The sequence below is a fragment of the Salmo salar genome, chromosome 06 (genome assembly GCF_965601325.2).
Source record: "Salmo salar chromosome 06, fSalSal1, whole genome shotgun sequence".
Classification (NCBI taxonomy): domain Eukaryota; kingdom Metazoa; phylum Chordata; class Actinopteri; order Salmoniformes; family Salmonidae; genus Salmo; species Salmo salar.
Window position 1 is genome coordinate 25,837,803 of NC_138296.1, and position 20,086 is coordinate 25,857,888.

The 20,086-nt window shown below is 42.4% G+C and overlaps 1 protein-coding gene across 2 annotated transcripts in view; it reads left to right on the top strand.

The window, feature by feature from the left end:
* The first annotated feature begins 292 nt into the window (after nt 1-292).
* The window catches only part of LOC106606651 (delphilin), a 50,738-nt gene continuing 30,944 nt past the window's right edge, over nt 293-20,086 (top strand). For both annotated transcript variants that reach the window (XM_082976397.1, XM_082976396.1), the window contains exons 1-2: nt 293-602; nt 803-957. In XM_082976397.1, coding sequence (XP_082832523.1) covers nt 399-602; nt 803-957 — 359 coding nt within the window. In that variant the 5' untranslated portion in view covers nt 293-398. The remainder of the gene's footprint in view (nt 603-802; nt 958-20,086) is intronic.

Below are 20,086 nucleotides of genomic sequence, written 5' to 3' on the forward strand. Positions count from 1 at the left end.
GTGGACATTTGACCTCGGTTTTTCCACTAGAGACATTTTTTAAAGGCAGACAGGAGTTGGTTGTGACAGTGTTGTTGCATGTTACCTAAGCCTCAGTGTGATCACTACTACTGATCTGGAACTGTGAGCTGGGTAACACATAAGTCTAGGGCAAAATGACATGTACTTTCAAAACAATCTCCATTACTTTCCATGCAGATACTTATCAAATAGACAGTTTATTGACATCACATCTAATTCTAATCTGACTGTTGCTTCCCCTTCCCTAGATGGACATCAACCCAGGCCCTGACGGCCGTTTCGGCTTCACCATCGTGGGAGACTGCCCCCTCTTGGTGGATGACTGCCTGCCCAACTCTCCGGCGGGCCGCAGTGGCCTCCGGGCCGGCGACTACGTCATGGAGGTCAACGGGATCCCTGTCAAGCATCACGAAACGGCGGCGGCCATGATCAAGGTGGCACAGGGGCGCCCACTGCGTCTGGGCGTGCTCAGTATGAGACGGAGGATCAAGCGCCTCAGCCACAGTATGAGGGAGGTGTCACTGAGCGGGGATAGTGTCAGGCAGGACCGTGCACACAAGGCCCTGGAGTTTAACAAGAAGGTGTGTGGGTGGCAGGGGTGTGTGGGTGGCAGGGGTGTGTGCCTGCATCTTTGTCTTCTGTCTCTGCATGTCTCCGTCTACATCTCTGTGTCTGTCTCCGTCTCCAATTCTGTCTCTGTCTGTGTTTCCATCTGTAGAGGTCTCCACACTCACAAGCCCACAGAGGTCAACAGGAAGTTGTGTTTATCTTCTTCTTGCAGGTGGAGGAGGTGCTTGGTGATGAGCCAGATATAAAGGAACAGCTGTTTGGTGTTCTGAAGCAGTACGCAGCCGAGCGGAATGTGGAGAACCTAGCTGAAGCCCTCCCAGACATCTTAATCAATGAGGACCATCAGCAGCTGATTGACAGCGTCAGGTACCAATCAGCTGATTATAACACGCTGTCATGCTGCCTCTTTGTGGCATTGGGTCATGGTCGGGTCAGACAAGGGCCCGGTTTCCCGTTAAGCTTACGAATATTTTAACAATGCATTGTTCCTAAAACGGCCAAAGTTGTCACATGCGTTTCCCAAAACACCACATAGAGAGAACGTTCACTAAGTGCGTCGTTAGAAAGAGAATGATTCCACAATACTGACAACGGATCAGCTCCTAGAGAGATATTGTCACCTATGGCAACTCAAGGTGTCATTAAATAAAAGCACCCCCTCCCCAACAGTTGAAAAGTATATGACAAATAGAAATCAAAACTGGATGGCTTTTAGAGTAGGTGTTGAGGGGAGCTGAAGGGTGGGACGAAAAATAGCAAGATAACTAATGTAAAATATGCTATGTCCATAAAGTGTATATAGGTTCAAAAAGTATTGTGAAACATCAAAGCACAGTTGAAAAATATATGGCAAATAAAATATAATATATGGCAAATAGATTGGATTCTGTTCAGAGATGGAGGGGTTGAGGGTAGCTGAAGGATGGGAATAAAAACAAAGAAAAGATAACTAATGTATAACATACTGTGTCTGTAAAATGTATATAGTATGTACTATATGAGCTGGAAGTAGAAGCCTAAGTGTTGTCCATTAGTTTACTTAAATTAGGGGAGGGGTGGTAGGGTTAGGGGAAATAATAAAGGAAAAAAAATATTTTTAAAAATGTACCAGTCAAAAGTTTGGACACACCAACTCATTCAATGTTTTTTTAATTTTTACTATTTTCTACATTGTAGAATAATAGTGAAGACATCAAAACTATGAAATAACACATATGGAATCATGTAGTAACCCATAAAGTGTTTAACAAATCAAAATCTATTTGAGATTTTAGATTCTTCAAAGTACCCACCCTTTCCCTTGATGACAGCTTTGCATGCTCTTGGCATTCTCTCAACCAGCTTCACCTGGAATGCTTTTCCAACAGTCTTGAAGGAGTTCCAACATATGCTGAGCACTTGTCGGCTGCTTTTTCTTCACTCTGCGGTCCAACTCATCCCAAACCATCTCAATTGGGTTGAGGTCTAGTGATTGTGGAGGCCAGTTCATCTGATGCAGCACTCCATCACTCTCATTTGAAAAACAAATGATTGTCCCTCTAAGCGCAAACCAGAATGAGATGGCGTATCGCTGCAGAATGCTGTGGTAGCCATGCTGGTTAAGTGTGCCTTGAATTCTAAATAAATCACAGACAGTGTCACCAGCAAAGCACAATCACACCTCCTCCTCCATGCTTCACGGTGGGAACCACACATGCGAAGATCATTATTTCACCTACTCTGCGTCTCATAAAGACACGGTGGTTGGAACCAAAAATCTCTAATTTGGGCTCATCAGACCAAAGGACAGATTTCCACCGGTCGAATGTCCATTGCTCGTGTTTCTTGGCCCAAACAAGTCTCTTCTTCTTATTTGTGTCCTTAAGTAGTGTTTGTTTTTTAAGCATTTCGACCATGAAGGCCTGATTCTTCTCTGAACAGTTGATGTTGAGATGTGTCTGTTACTTGAACTCTGTGAAGCATTTATTTGGGCTGCAATTTCTGAGGCTGGTAATTCTAATGAACTTATCTTCTGCAGCAGAGGTAACTCTGGGTCCTCTGTTCACTGTGGCGGTCCTCATGATAGCCAGTTTCATAATAGCGCTTGATGGTTTTTGCGACTGCACTTGAAGAGACTTTCAAAGTTCTTGAAATGTTCCTCAATGACTGATCTTCATGTCTTAAAATAATGATGGGCTGTCATTTCTTTTTGCTTATTTGAGCTGTTCTTGCCATAATATGGACTTGATCTTTTACCAAATAGGGCTATCTTCTGTATACCTCCCCTACCTTGTCACAGCACAACTGATTGGCTCAAACTCATTAAGAAGGAAATACATTTCACAAATTAACTTTTAACAAGGCACACCTGTTAATTGAAATGCATTCCAGGTAACTACCTCATGAAGCTGGTTGAGAGAATGCCAAGAGTGTGCAAAGCTATCATCAAGGCAAAATATTGCTACTTTTAAGAATCTACATTTTTTAGTAAAAGCCGGAGTGTCTATGTATGCGGATGACTCAACACTATACACGTCAGCTACTACAGTGACTGAAATGACTGCAACACTCAACAAAGAGTTAGTTAGCAGTTAGTTTCAGAGTGGGTGGCAAGGAATAAGTTAGCCCACAATATTTCTAAAAGTAAAAGCATTTTATTTGGAACCAAACACTCACTAAAGCCTAAACCTCAACTAAATCTTGTAATAAATAATCTGGAAACTGAGCAGGTTGAGATGACTAAACTGCTTGGAGTAACCCTAGATTGTAAACTGTCATGGTCAAAACATATTGATGCAGTAGTAGCTAAGATGGGGAGAAGTCTGTCTATAATAAAGCGATGCTCTGCCTTCTTAACAACACTATCAACAAGGCAGGTCCTACAGACCCTGGTTTTGTCGCACCTTGACTACTGTTCAGTCGTGTGGTCAGGTGCCACAAAAAAGGACTTAGGAAAATTGCAAATGGCTCAGATAATATGCATGTCAATCTCTCCTGGTTGAAAGTGGCGGAGAGATTATCTGACTTCATCACTACCTTTATTTATGAGAGGTATTGACATGTTGAATGCACCGAGCTGTCTGTCTAAATTACCGGCACACAGCTCGGACACCCATGCATACCCCACAAGACATGCGACAAGAGGTCTCTTCACAATCCCCAAGTCCAGAACAGACTATGGGAGGCACATAGTACTACATAGAGCCATGACTACATGGAACTCTATTCCACATCAAGTAACTGACGCAAGCAGTAAAATTTGATTTTAAAAACAGATTAATAAACACCTTATGGGACAGCGGGGACTGTGAAGCAGCACAAACATTGGCACAGACACATGCATACACACACGCACGCATGCACGCACGCATGCACGCACGATAACATACTCACACATGGATTTAGTAATGTAGCTATGTGGTAGTGGTGGAGTAGGGGCCTGAGGGCACACAGTGTGTTGTGAGATCTGTGAATGTATTGTAAGGTTTTTAAATTTGTATAAACTGCCTTAATTTTTCTGGACCCCAGGAAGAGTAGCTGCTGCTTTGGCAGCAGCTAATGGGGATCCATAATAAATACAAATAGCTGGTTGAGAGAATGCCAAGAGTGTGCAAAGCTGTCATCAAGGCAAAGGGTGGCTACTTTGAAGAATCTAAAATCTAAAATAGATTTTGATTTGTTTAACACTTTTTTGGTTACTACATGATTCCATATGTGTTATTTCATAGTTTTGATGTCTTCACTATTCTACATTGTAGAAAATAGTCAAAATAAAGAAAAACAGTTGAATGAGTTGGTGTGTCCAAACTTTTGACTGGTACTGTATATATTTAAAATAATATATATATTTATAAAAAAAATATATAAGGGGGATTGGAAATGATGCAGACAATTACATTGATAGAAGCCACAATATATATGCAATATTAAAACTGATCCACCCCCTAAAAAAAACAAATGCGCGCACGCACACACAATCTCTTTCAGAGTCATATAGTTCTCTGAGTCACATCCTGTCATAGTGACTAGTGACTCTTCTCCCTGATGGGTTTTTTAAGGAGCTGCCAAGCATCACAATGCACAAACACCTTTGAGCACAACAGATTCAAACAAACTTCCTTATCACACCCACCCATAGCAAAATAGACAACAAAGACTAACAGTGACAGTGTTATTGGTACACACTCATACACAGCGGTGGACAGATATTCAGTTACCAAGCTGATATAATCAGGACAGCATATTCATATTTTAGAGTGAGTGAACAGCCTTGGTGCCAGACCTGAGTTTGAAGATGCAGTTTGTGTTTGTATGTGTGTGATATGATTAGTGCTTTGATATTGGATATGTTTCATCAAGGTTGCTCACAGGGAAGGCTCAGACATGTGAAATGCTATGATGTCCATATACATACTGTATATAATGTTTATGATCTATGGTAAAATCTTAGATTCATCACATGGTGTAGTATTCCTAATTGCCCTCAAGGGGACTAATACCATTGTATTGAATTGAATGGAACCTGATTGAGTTGCACATTTTTATTTGTATGTTTTCATACTATTGTGAGAACATATGGAGCAGTCCTGGAAAACTGAACCCTTTGAGCAATCCAAAATTCATCTCGTCCATTAAGATTGATCGGTTCAGTTCAGCTCACCTGGATGACTTACTGTGCATTGGATCAGAACAATTGATTTTATCCACAGGGGGAGCTTTGAATGTTCATTGTAATGAATCATATTCAAGTGGTCTACCAATACCCGTTGTGTTTTAGTGTTCTATTACACAGAAATGAGCTTGGGGAGAGTCGAATAGACCTTAGTGTGTTTAATCAACCAGGACCAGTAAGTGTGCTGATATAGGATTAGTTTAGCCTTTTAGATCATATTGAATATAATTATATGGACAGGGGGGACCTGATTCTAGATCAGAACTCCTACTCAGTGATGCTTTATAAATACAGGCCCTGGTTGAGGTATTAATCGATATGGTAGTCTTGAACAACAATAGGTGTGCATTGGAGGAACAAGAGCAATTTAATTGCGTAACAATCAATATTTCATAGAAAAACTGCTTTCCTCATACTTTTTCCTCAGAATGGTGGCAGGAACAGAATCAGTTATGTGGCGAAGCTTAATGACTTTGATCAGATGTCACCAGTGGGCTGTCTCGTGGTGAGGACTGCCAGTTTGAAATCCTCCTCAGGCTGGAGATGTCAGTTTGGTTTGCATACTCCATGGTAACATCCCAAATGGTGCCCTGTTCCCTATAAGGTGCACTACTTTTGACCAGGCTCTTCTCTAAACTAGTGCACTATGTAGGTAATAGGATGGCATTTGGGGACACAGCCCCATTTATCCCTCCGGTACAGAGGAAACTGTCAAAGTCCCCAGGGAATATCACGTTTCTTTCTTCTCAGCATTGATAGCGAAGTAGAAAGTAAACACTTTTGTGTACGCAGGCACTTTCTGTGTGTCTGAGAGACTTATACACACACACACATGTTTTGCATCACATTGTTGATTACCATCGTTTTTCAGTCCCTTTATCCAGCTCTTAGCTTCTCTGCAGGCACTTTGCTGTTGGTGGTAGAGAGATGCACACGCAGTTACTCTCACACTCACATCTGTTGCATCTGCACACTGCAGTGACTGGCTTTGGACACACACACACATGCTCGCACACGCACACACAAACACATACACACACACACACACAGTTCCTTCCTCTGGTTTGGATTTGTAAACCCTGCAGAAAGCGATGCTGCTGATGATGACCTGCTTCAGGTGAGTACTGCCGCCTGGTGATCTGAGTGATGTCAGTTCTGTGATTTGGGCAGGTGTTGTGAAATAGACAGTTATGCAGGTGTTGTGTACTCCATAAGATACAGTAGAGGGGCGGCAGGTAGCCTAGCGGTTAGAGCTTTGGGCCAGTAACCGAAAGGTTGCTGGTTCGAAAACCTGAGCCAAGAAGGTGAAAAATCTGTCTACGTGCCCTTGAGCAAGGCACTTTACGCTAATTTGATCCAGGGGCACTGTACTATTATTAGTGACCCTGTTAAACACATTTCACTGCTTCTGTCTAGTGTATGTGACAATAAAACATATATTTATTTTTATTGTGTGGGGAGGATTTTGGTTTGTTTGAATAAGCCTTTGGCCAGTTTGATTAGTTTTGTGTTCCTCTCATCTTCCTGTACTTGATCATGCCCTGAGGCCAGTTGTGATGGTGAAATGTCATAGAGTTTAGAGTTTAGAAGATTGCTGCTATTTGTCAACAACTGTACTAATGATGGTTGGTAGACAGGACTGTTTTGTCAGAACGCAATGGTACTAATACTGAGTTGATAGCTACTGTAGGCTACCAACGGTGGGGGTTCTAGTTTACGTGTTATCAATTGTCAAAATAAATGGATGTCCTGGCTTCTCAATGGGCATTGTTTGTTGCTTTCTCCTTCTTATAAATTTTGTGCAGTGACGATGAGTGTCTCTCAACATCAAGGAATATTCCTAGCTCACTCTCCCCCCTTCAAAAACAGAAGGCTCATATTATTATTGCATAAGCAGTGTTGACTGGAGACTGGAGAGAGTTTAGTCTGCTCCCTCCCTCAGTGGGAGGGGAGGTAAGAGGTAATGTAACATAATGTGACAGATGTGATAATGGGAGAAGAAAATGTAATTTGGGTCTCATTTGTATCTGTCACAGCAGAATCTTACTCCCAAAGACTTCTCTCTTCTCTGCTCACATCAGGGGCGTTTTGTAGGATTTGAAGACATTTGGGGCTTAGCCCAAAGCCAGTAGGGGTGTCCGGGGGCATTCTCCCCCAGCCCAAAAAAAATAAAGAATTTCAACAGCTAAATGCATTAATTTGGTGCACTTTGAGATGAACATTGAGAGATTAGAACATTGAGAGATTTGTATTTATTATGGATCCCCATTAGCTGCTGCCTTAGAATCCATACAGAAGCTTTAACCTCTATGGGCTAGGTGGGACGCTTGCTTTGGTGTTCTTCGTCAGAATGCACTCCCAGGACTTCTACTTCAATAACAAATGTTGGTTTGGTCCCAAATAATCCATTGTTATATCCAAATAGCGGCGTTTTGTTCGTGCGTTCAAGACACTATCCGAAAGGGTAAATAAGGGTGACGAGCATGGCGCATTTCGTGACCAAAAAAATCTAAATATTCCATTACCGTACTTCGAAGCATGTCAACCGCTGTTTAAAATCAATTTTTATGCCATTTTTCTCGTAAAAAAAGCGATAATATTCTGACCGGGAAAGCGTGTATACGTACAAAGAGAGAGAAAATAAAAGCTTGGGATCCCCTCGTGCACGAGCCTGAGTTTCATAGTACTGTGACCGGCCACTATCCAAACGCGCTACTTTTTTTCAGCCAGAGCCTGCAAAGCCACGATTCAGCTTTTTGCCGCCTTCTGAGAGCCCATGGGAGCCGTAGGAAGTGTCACGTAACAGCAGAGATCCAGAGACTCATTAGGAATTTGGGGCACCATGGAAGAGGTTGTTTAAAGAGTTACCATCTCCTGAATTAAACTCTACAAGGTATATATATATATTACATCGATAAACAGTCATCTTATTAATCATTACCTCGTATCATATCATCATTCTGAACAGTCGTAACCTCATGCATCTGCAAAAAAAACAGCCTTACTCATGATTCAGTACTACACAAATTGGTTTCATTATTTATTTACTAGCTAACTAAATAATAACACAGAATAAACATACACACTTACACACAATACGGCTTTTACACAACAACATGGAGAAGGAGAGAGGAAAAGACACTTATCATCAATATATTTTCAGAACTATTCTCACAGTAATCATATAGTTTGCACATGAACCGCCACCCATTTGGAATAAGAAATCATGAATATATTTACGTATGGTTGCCTTTGTTCATCGTGTTGTCCTGAAAAGAACTACAGAGTTCACTCTGTTCCATTCGCTCCTGAAGCTGCTTATTTGAAGATTAGAGCCAGCCGTGCCGATGGTTCCAGTGGGGTGATGAGAGTAGCGTACTACGGTGATTTGACAAGAGTAGGAGGATGGTTTGAAGAGTTCGAGATATTTGACTCAGGACAGCTAATCAGCTCTACCAGTGATTGTCTGAGAGGGGAGTTTGTTTTCCTCTTCGTGTTGATAGTCAGGATTTGGACACGATGGACATGAACTGCAGCTTGCCGTCTCTCTGGTCTAAAGGAAGGTGAGTTTATGCTCAACTGTTTTGTGTTCGTCTACCTTAACGATATCCTGTTTTTTTCCCGGTCTGCCCAAGAACATGTTCTTCACGTCAGGCAGGTCCTTCAGCGCCTCCTGGAGAACCAACTGTTCGTGAAAGCCGAGAAGTGTGTGTTCCACCGCTCTATAATCACTTTTCTGGGATATGTCATTGCTGAGGGTAATGTCCAGATGGATCCTGGAAAGGTGAAAGCAGTGGTGGATTGGCCTCAACCTATATCCAGGGTGCAGTTGCAGCATTTCCTAGGATTTTCAAACTTCTACCGCTGTTTCATTTGGGGTTACAGCACCCTGGCGGCCCCCCTCTCGGCCCTCACTTCTCCCAAAGTACCGTTCAAATGGTCTCCTGCTGTCAACAAAGCCTTTGTGTACCTGAAGCATCGGTTCACAACAGCACCCATCCTCATCCATCCAGACCTGCCGCATCAATTTGTGGTTGAGATGGATGCATCTGATGTTGGAGTTGTGGCCATCATGTCCCAGCGATCTGCCCAGGACCAAAAGCTTCATCCCTGTGCCTTCCTGTCCCATCATCTCAGTTCTGCAGAGAGGAACTACGACGTAGGCAACCGAGAACTCCTGGTGGTCAAGATGGCATTGGAAGAGTGGAGGCACTGGCTGGAACGAGCAGGACAGGCATTCTGAACCGACCATAAAAATCGGGAATATCTCCGTACAGCCAAGCGCCTTAACTTTAGGCAGACCCGGTAGGCTCTGTTGTTTACCAGATTCAACTTCACCATTTCCTACCGCCCAGGATCCAAAAATGTGAAGCCTGACGCTCTCTCTCGCCTATACAGTTCCTCTGCCACACCCTCGGTCACCGAAACCATTCTCCCTACCTCATGCTTAGCAGCCACTGTGGATTGGGGTATTGAGACCCTGGTTTGCAAAGCACAACATTCCCAGCCTAGACCTGAAGGGGGCCCGGCCAACCGGCTGTTTGTCCCTAACTCAGTCCGGGTCCCGGTTCCTGGAATGGGCTCATTCCTCCAGGCTAACCTGTCATCCTGGTTCCCACCCTACCCTAGCCTTCCTTCGACAACGTTTCTAGTGGCCCACAATGGTTCCTGACGTCTCTGCCTTCGTCGCCGCATGCACGGTGTGCGCCAAGAACAAGACTCCACGGCACGCTCCTTCTGGCCTTCTTCAGCCACTACCAGTCCCTCATCGTCCATGGTCCCATATCTCTCTGGGCTTTGTCACTGGGCTTCCCCCGTCTGATGGCAACACTGTCATCCTGACAGTGGTGGATCGGTTTTCTAAGGCCGCTCATTTCATCCCTCTCCCTAAACTACCCTCTGCCAAGGAAACGACCCATCTCATGGTGCAGCACGTCTTCCGGATCCATGGTCTCCCAGTGGATATGGTTTCCGACCGGGGTCCTCAATTCTCATCTGAATTTTGGAAGGCGTTCTGCACCCTTATTGGAGCATCAGCCAGGCTATCCTCCAGATTCCATCCCCAATCAAACGGCCAGTCGGAGTGAGCTAATCAGGACCTGGAGACCACTTTAAGATGCCTGGTCTCAACCAACCCCACTACCTGGAGCCGTCAACTGGTCTGGGTGGAGTATGCCCGGAACACCCTTCCCTGTTCTGCTACGGGACTTTCCCCTTTCGAGTGCTCCATGGGGTATCAACCTCCACTCTTTCCGGAACAAGAGCTGGAGGTTAGCGTACCCTCGGCCCAGATGTTTGTCCACCGCTGTCGATGTACCTGGAGAAGAGCCAGGGCGGCTATTCTCAAGACCAACTCCAGGTATTGTTGACAAGCGGACCATCGCCGGACCCCAGCTCCCCGCTACCGCATTGGGCAGAGGGTATGGCTTTCCAATCGGGATCTGCCCCTTCGGGTACAGGAGAGGGAGGGTACTGTCACACTCTGATTTGTTTCACCTGTCCTTGTTATTGTCTCCACCCCCCAGGTGCCTCTTGTTTCCCCAGTGTATTTATCCCTGTGTTTCCTGTCTCTCTGTGCCAGTTCCTCTTGTATGTTTCAAGTCAACCGGCGTTTTTTCCCGTACTCCTGCCTTTGCTATTCTCCTTTTTCTAGTCCTCCCGGTTTTGACCCTTTTCTGTTCTGGACTCTGTACCCACCTGCCTGACCATTCTGCCTGCCTTTACCTCGAGCCTGTCTGCCACTCTGTACCTCCTGGACTCTGAACTGGTTTTGACATTTTGCCTGTCCACGACCATTCTCTTGCCTACCCCTTTTTGGATTATTAAACAGCTTAAACTCCAACCATCTCCCTCCTGTGTCTGCATCTGGGTCTCGCCTTGTGTCATGATACTGCTTTTGAACTGTACTTTGCACAGTTTTGAGTTCACATGGCATCGTACTACAGCATCCAGTTTATTGTGAAACAGTTTTGCTCAGTTTTGAGGAGATTGAGGTCCTGATTGATGTAAATGGTTGCTGATGAGGTTCAGTCTCTGGAATATAGTCTAAAACCCTGCAGCTCCAACTGTTGCCATTTGGACTAATGTAGATTGTCCTGTGTTACTTGCTGTACTTTATTGTTTTCATCCCTCTGACCTTTGCTGCGCAGTGATGGGCTAGATTTGACTAACATATGCATCTCCACTAGCCTCGTACGAACCATTCTAATCTCGCAAGCTCACATTCGGTTTTGCTACACGGATACATATAGTATCTGTGTAACGAAACTGAATGTGAGATCGCGAGATCAGGATGGTTCATACGAGGCTACATCTCCACTGCCTCCCTACATAGATTACCATGTGAGAACAGCAGCCTCCACCACTGTCTCAGTGCCTCTCATCAATATTAACTCTCTGTTTATAATGGGTGGACCCAGATGATGTCACTGGGTGTTTTCACAGACTTTATTATCTCTCTCTCTCGCTCTCTCTCTCTCTCTCTCTTTCATTATCTTTCCTCTTCTCTCTTTGATTATCACTGTCTTGGTGTGCACTTGCTCTGTGGATTCATAGGTGAAGTCACTGTCCTCTCCAGCTTCTTCTAAACTTGACCAGCCAGCTTGTGCCTCGGTCCCAGCCAATCTACCCATCTCTCCCCACGGATGTGTTCTATTTTTAAGCAGCCTACTTTCTTTAATAAATTCTCTCTTAAATTTCTGATGCAGTCGCCAGCAGAACTTCTTAAACTGACGAACAACCCATGGGTTAGCAAGTGCTGGAACACTTTAATGTTCTGCAAAACATATAGTGATATGGGTGACAAGTGTCACCCATATCAAACGATGCAGCTTTGGAGAAGAGAATACAGTGCAGTATGTCCTGCAATGTTATGTGGTAGTTATTTGACATTATCTGGGCCAATAGTAAGTTGAAAGTCAGAAAATATTGGAGCATTGTTTATATGTCTCGTTAACTGGAAAGTTACAGAGACGTTTTATTGCTGCATGTCCTATCTAATAGTGTGGGTAAAGTTGGTATATAGTGTTTAAAGAGCCCTGTGAGTAGGTTTTCTGGGGGAGATTCCACCGCTGTGCTGTTGGCAACTGTTGTTGCAATTGATGTGTGATTCTCTGCTTCATATAATAGACCTCAACCCTTCTCTATCCATTCCATTACATAACTTGCTCATCAGTGGATCTTACAGTCTGTGCCGACCTGCCTCTGTAATTCAGAAGGGACTCTTCTCTCCTCTCTCCCTACTCACCCGTTCCTCCCTCCGTCCTCTGAGAGACTAGACGACTAAGTCTTTTCCATTCTCACTTTGGGTGACACCTTGGACACACATGAGCATTTTGGAATCGAGCGGTTGCCATGACCACCCCTGGGTGACCCAGTGGACAAGGAAAAGGGAGAGCAGGAGAGGAGTGGAACAAAGAGAGGCGTATCCTCTGATGATGTTTTGGAGGTTTTGAGTTTTTTGAGAGAGAGCCACGCTTTTTATTATTCTCTTACTCCATCTCTCTCTTTTTGGGGCGGCTGGCTTCCTACCCTGCAGCAAGCTCACCTTCTTCCTCTTCTCCTGTCTTTCTCCCCGCTGTTTCTCTTTGAGAGTTATTTTCTTTATTTAAACCACATGAGGACTAATTACTCTTGTTAAGGACGAGGAGACGCCTACTTACCTTCTTGTTCAGAGCTCTTTCACAACTTCCTGGTACCCTGAAGAGGCATGGGGAGGGATAGGAGCATCTCCCGCCACTTTCGGTACAGTGCTCTGTGTGCTTTCATCTTAGTTATGCTCTTAGCTTGTTTAGTGCTGAGTTGACGAGTATTTGTTGATGATAAAGCTTGGACATGAGAGTTGCTGTTATTTCTCTGTTGTCAAAACTGTTTGCCTTATTGTGAAAATAGCTTCAACTAAGAATGTTTGCACTTGGCTTACAATTGTGTTTCTATTGCTTGAAGTCCATATTAAAGTTTGATATTATTCTGTTTGCAATTATTGAAACACTTGTATGTGTAATAGTTAAATCTCCCTGTACCTTATAATGTTGACCGTAGATTGACCTATTTTTCACTGTGTTATGCTAAAGGTATTACAAGATACGGCACCCCATTACTTTGTGCATTTATAGTTGCTGTGTCTAAGCTCTCCTCTCTCTACCCTGGAAGGCTACAGTAACAGCCTGCTACAAAACGGCATGTGAATCGGATTTATCATCTCTCCTAACTGGGTCTCACAGGAGATAATTGACATTGTTCTTCCTTAATAAGTTTCTCACATTCTGGTTGTCATTTATCCCTGAGAGTGGCACGTCCTTGATCCACCCCTCCTCCATCTTTAGTTATAGATAGACACGACCTGCTTTTAATTGAGGACATAGAGAGTCCTTCATCACAGAGGCCTACATCCCTACTCAACATGGAAGAATCATTTAAGTTTCCTTTAACTTTGGTTCAGGGCAGAAAGGTCTGATGATGTTTTGTTTCACCTATCCAACGTTTTCAGAACCTGTGCACAAGATGTTGGGTCTAGGTAGGACAAAGTGCTTGGGAGTGGGACCTGGGCCTATAGTGTGGATTGGATTTCGTTTTTCTAAGTTTCTCATCCTCCATTTTGTCTTGAGTGACCTCTCAATAAAAGCTGAAAGGCCTACATAGCCTAACCCTAGCCGTTTGGAATAGATTACGACTACGTGGAATTACAGCATGTAGGCCTAGCACTACGTATCCTATAAAAATAACTTATTTCTCTCTCTCTCTATTTCTTCCTTTCTCTCTGCCTTTCTTTCTGCCTCTATGGTAGGCATAGTCTGTTTACTTGTTAAATTCAGGTGCATGGCTCTGAGGAGTTGTGGCAAGGATGCAGAAAGAGCTAAGTACTTTGGAGTTTTATGCTATTCATAGGTTGTGGAAATAATTAGAATAACAATGATTCTATGGGGGAAATCAATTGCTTATTACTGTGTTATGTAACCCAGAACTAATATCTCACTTAATTTGGTCAGATACTGTCCACAAGATTAGTAGTTTCTCTGTAGTGCTCAGCCTCATTTTTTAAAATGTTATTTGTATATTGTTTTTGTTAACTATATATATATATACATACACATATGCATACATATACACATATATACATACACAAACCTATATAGACATACATACTTTTTTTGAATATACCTTTATTATTCCCTGCAAACCCTGCCACCCTTCCCCCAATTGGAGTAAACTAATAAACAATAACACTTAGGCTTCTACCTTCAGTTTATACATATTATACACATTTTACAGACACAATCTATTTTACAATAGTTATATTTTGTTTGTTTTTAGTACTTCCTCTATTTCTGATGTCCATCCAGTTTGATTTCTATTTGTGACTGTGCTATTTCACAAAATTTTTGAACCTATATACATTTTACAGGCCCCGTATGTTTTACATTGGTTATCTTGTTATTAGTTCCACCCTTCAGCTCCATTCAACCCCTCCCATCTATCTCTCAACACCATCCATTTTGGATTTCTATTTGCCATATATTTTTCAACTGTGCTGTGATGCTTCACAAAGTACTGAACCTTTCTATTCTAATAGCTTCTAGAGATTGTAAAATAAAAATCAACATTTTTGCTAAAATAATTATTATGTTATTGATTGATTGACTATGACTTTTCAAATCACCCAGTATTGCAATTCTTCAGCCATTCCTGGACCTGTGACCGAAAACGAGCTACATATGGACAATACCAAAATAAATGATCTAATGACTCTGCCTCCTCAGAGCAAAATCTGCAGAGCTGGGAAGATTGTATCCCCCATATATATAACATTCTATTGGTTGCAAGAATTTGGTATAGTAATTTAAATGGAAAAATTCAAAGTTTTGAATCCGGCGTTATTTTGCGTAAAAATTCATAAACCATGTGCCATGGAATGGGTATATTGAAAATCTCTTCCCAACAATTTTGATATTTGTATGGCACAGCCGTCAGTTTTTTGGTCCTTAAATGAAATTGGTATATGCTTTTATTTATTACACTTTTCTTTAACCATTTATATTCTTTAATACAGGGCCGACATACAAGTTCCTTACATTTTTCCCCTTCTACTTGCCTCTTCCATTTTTGTGGTAATGCTGCAATTAATTGGTTTTAATTTTGGGTAGAGCAGACATTTCCATATGTCTGTGTTAGCTGCATGTGTGACATAACTCCACCAGTCCTATTAAAAATACATATTTTTTAATCAATTACTATATTTGAGTTTAACCACAATATTGGTTGTATTATTTGTTCTGTCTTTTCAAGTGGATTAAACTGAAAATGCAACCAACTTTCTAAGGCTTGTTTAAAAAATAACGATATTTTGGAGATTATTTCCTTTTCAAACAACCGAAAGTGAGCAGGTGTAATCTGAATAAAGGGAAAAAGGCCATTCTTGAACATAGGATGAGACATTCCAACCAATTTACTAGAGAACCAGTTTGGATTTAAGTATAACTTTTGTATGACTGATGCCTTTAGTGAGAGGTTTAATGCTTTAATATTTAATCATTATTTCTGCCCTCCGAATTCATATTTGTTATATAAATAGGCCCTTTTAATTTTGTCTGGCTTGCCATTCCAAATAAAATGGAATATTTTTTGTTCATATAATTTAAAAAGCAGGTCACTTGGTGGAGGCAAAACCATAAGCAAATAGGTAAACTGTGATATGACTAAAGAGTTAATCAGGGTGATTTTTCCACAAATAGACAGGTATTTTCCTTTCCATGGAAGCAATATCTTATCTATTTTTGCTAACTTTCTATAAAAATGTATTGGAGTGAGATCATTTCTTTCTTTTGGGATTTGTATCCCAAGTATGTCCACATCTCCATCAGACCATTTAATTGGTGAACTACACGGTAATGTAAAATTTGCATTTTTTAGTGATCCAATACGTAATATACGTAGTACACTTATCATAATTGGGTTTTAATCCAGAGAGTATAGCAAACGTGTCTAGATCCTCTATGAGGCCGTGGAGAGATTCTAATTGTGGTTTTAAAAGAAAACATGACTCATCAGCGTACAATGACACCTTAGTTTTTAAGCCAAGGATTTCTAATCCCTTAATATTATTGTTTGATCTAATTTTTACAGCTAACATTTCGATGGCAATAATAAATATATATGCCGATAGTGGACAATCTTGTTTTTCTCCTCTAGATAATTTAAAGTCTAGTGTTGCTTGTAGAATTGATAAGTTCTTATATATATTTTCAAAGAAGCTTGGATCATCATTATTTGGACCATATAGGTTAATAAGCCATATCTGTTTATTGTCCAATAACATTTAAAATAATCCATCTACCTTGATGATCTGTTTGGACAATTTGCACATTTGGATCAAAATGACTGTTAATTAAAACCATCACCCCTTTTGAATTTCTTTGCCCATGGGAGAAATATATTTCGCCCCCCCAGTCCTTTTTCCACAAAACTTCATCTAAAATCGTTGAATGAGTTTCCTGTAAACAATAGATATTATATTCCTTCTCTTTTAGCCAGGTAAATACAGATCGTTTTTTCTTATTATCTGCTAAGCCATTACAGTTGTAACTGGCTATCCTTATTTCACCACTTACCATAATGAGATACAACTTTCAATTCTATTTATAAAAATATATGTTTGTAAACGTACCATTAAAAAGTAACATGATGATTGAATGTCTATATAGCTGTATCATGATATTTGCATTGCTACTAAGTAAACCTCCAATTGGTCCCCACTATTCCACCCGCTTAAAGCCCTCCTCATCCTGAGTTGGGTTGTCATCCCAATGCCCGGCAGACCACCCCCGACCCCCCGTATCCCATAGCCCTGAACAGACTGGGATCCATCCTTCGAAAAGAGCACACAGTGCCATTCACAGAACAGAAGTAGATCAACCTCCAAATGCATTTCCATTGCCCTCACCTCGATTTGTATTATATATAGCAATCATATATATATATATATATATACACAGTTGAAGTTGGAAGTTTATATACACTTAGTTTGGAGTCATTAAAACTCGTTTTTCAACCACTCCACAAGTTTCTTGTTAATAAACTATAGTTTTGGCAAGTCGGTTGTGCATGACACAAGTTATTTTTCCAGCAATTGTTTACAGACAGATTATTTCACTTATAATTCACTGTATCACAATTCCAGTGAGTCAGAAGTTTACATACACTAAGTTGACTGTGCCTTTAAACAGCTTGGAAAATTCCCCAAAATTATGTCATGGCTTTAGAAGCTTCTGATAGGCTAATTAACATCATTTGAGTCAATTGAAGGTGTAGCTGTGGATGTATTTCAAGGCCTACCTTCAAACTCAGTGCCTCTTTACTTGACATCATGGGAAAATCAAAAAAAATCAGCCAAGACCTCAGAAAACAATTGTAGACCTCCACAAGTCTGGTTCATCCTTGGGAGCAATTTTCAAATGCCTGAAGATACCACGTTCATCTGTACCAACAATAGTACACAACTATAAACACAATGGGACCATGCAGCTGTCATACTGCTCAGGAAGGAGACACGTTCTGTCTCCTAGAGATGAACGTACATTGGTGCAAAAAGTGCAAATCAATCCCAGAACAACAGCAAAGGACCTTGTGAAGATTCTGGAGGAAACAGGTATAAAAGTATCTGTATCCACAGTAAAATGAGTCCTATATTGACATAACCCGAAAGGCCTCTCAGCAAGGAAGAAGCCACTACTCCACAACCGCCATAAAAAAGCCAGACTACGGTTTGCAACTGCACATGGGGACAAAGATTGTACTTTTTGGGAAATGTCCTCTGGTCTGATGAAACAAAAATAGAACTGTTTGGCCATAATGACCATTGTTGTGTTTGTAGGAAAAATGGGGAGGCTTGCAAGCTGAAGAACACCATCCCAACCGTGAAGCACGGGGGTGGCAGCATCATGTTGTGGGGGTGCTTTGCTGCAGGAGGGACTGGTGCACTTCACAAAATAGATGACATCATGAGGAATTAAAATTATGTGGATATATTGAAGCAACATCTTAAAACATCAGTCAGGAAGTTAAAGCTTGGTCACAAGTGGGTCTTCCAAATGGACAATGACCCCAAGCATACTTTCAAAGTTGTGGAAAAATGGCTTAAGGACAACAAAGTCAAGGTATTGGAGTGGCCGTCACAAAGCCCTGACCTCAATCCCATAGAAGATTTGTGGGCAGAACTGAAAAAGCAAGGAGGCCTTCAAACCTGACTCAGTTACACCAGCTCTGTCAGGAGGAATTGGCCAAAAGTCACCCAACTTATTGTGGGAAGCTTATGGAAGGCTACCCGAAATGTTTGACCCAAGTTAAACAATTTAAAGGCAATGCTACCAAATAATAATTGAGTGTATGTAAACTTCTGACCCACTGGGAATGTGATGAAAGAGCGCTGTAGATACTAATACTTTACAACGGAACGATTTGACTAGTGCAGTGTTAGCTAGCTAGCTACTTAGTTGTCTTTGTCATAGCTTGATAATTGTGTAGTCTAGTAATTACCGAGGTTACCTAGCCAGCCATCGAGGTTAGCTAGCCAGCTATTTCCGTCCCCCGCGACGCCATTTTTCCTAACCCAGCCAACTATTACCGACGAGCAGCATTGTAGAAACTAAATACATTACAAGGAACGTCTTGATTAGTGTTATGTTAGCTAGCTAGCTACAAAGTTGCTTTGTATCATGACAAGGTGTAGTACTGAAACTATCGAGGTTGCCTAGCCAGCTACACGTTCAAAGTCAACAACGCAGCCACTGCCAGCTAGCCTACTACACCAGCCAGCAGTACTGTATCATTTTAGTCAATAAGATTTTTGCAACGTAAGCTTAACTTTCTGAACATTCGAGACGTGTAGTCCACTTGTCATTCCAATCTCCTTTGCATTAGCGTAGCCTCTTCTGTAGCTTATCTACTATGTGTCTGTCTATCCCTGTTCTCTCCCCTCTGCACAGGCCATACAAACGCTCCACACCGCGTGGCCGCTGCCACTCTAACCTGGTGGTCCCAGTGCGCACGACCCACGTGGAGTTCCAGGTCTCCGGCAGCCTCTGGAACTGCCGGTCTGCGGCCAACAAGGCTGAGTTCATCTCAGCCTATGCTATCCTCCAGTCCCTAGACTTCCTGGCGCTGACGGAAACATGGATTACCACAGATAACACTGCTACTCCTACTGCTCTCTCCTCGTCTGACTACGTGTTCTCGCATACCCCTAGAGCATCGAGCCAGCGGGGTGGTGGCACTGGAATCCTCATCTCTCCCAAGTGGACATTCTCTCTTTCTCCCCTGACCCATCTGTCTATCTGCTCATTTGAATTCCATGCTGTCACAGTTACCAGCCCTTTCAAGCTTAACATCCTTATCATTTATCGCCCTCCAGGTTCCCTTGGAGAGTTCATCAATGAGCTTGACGCCTTGATAAGTTCCTTTCCTGAGGATGGCTCACCTCTCACAGTTCTGGGTGACTTTAACCTCCCCACGTCTACCTTTGACTCATTCCTCTCTGCCTCCTTCTTTCCACTCCTCTCCTCTTTCGACCTCACCCTCTCACCTTCCCCCCCTACTCACAAGGCAGGCAATACGCTTGACCTCATCTTTACTAGATGCTGTTCTTCCACTAATCTCATTGCAACTCCCCTCCAAGTCTCCGACCACTACCTTGTATCCTTTTCCCTCTCGCTCTCATCCAACACTTCTCACTCTGCCCCTACTCGGATGGTATTGCGCCGTCCCAACCTTCGCTCTCTCTCTCCCGTTACTCTCTCCTCTTCCATCCTATCATCTCTTCCCTCTGCTCAAACCTTCTCCAACCTATCTCCT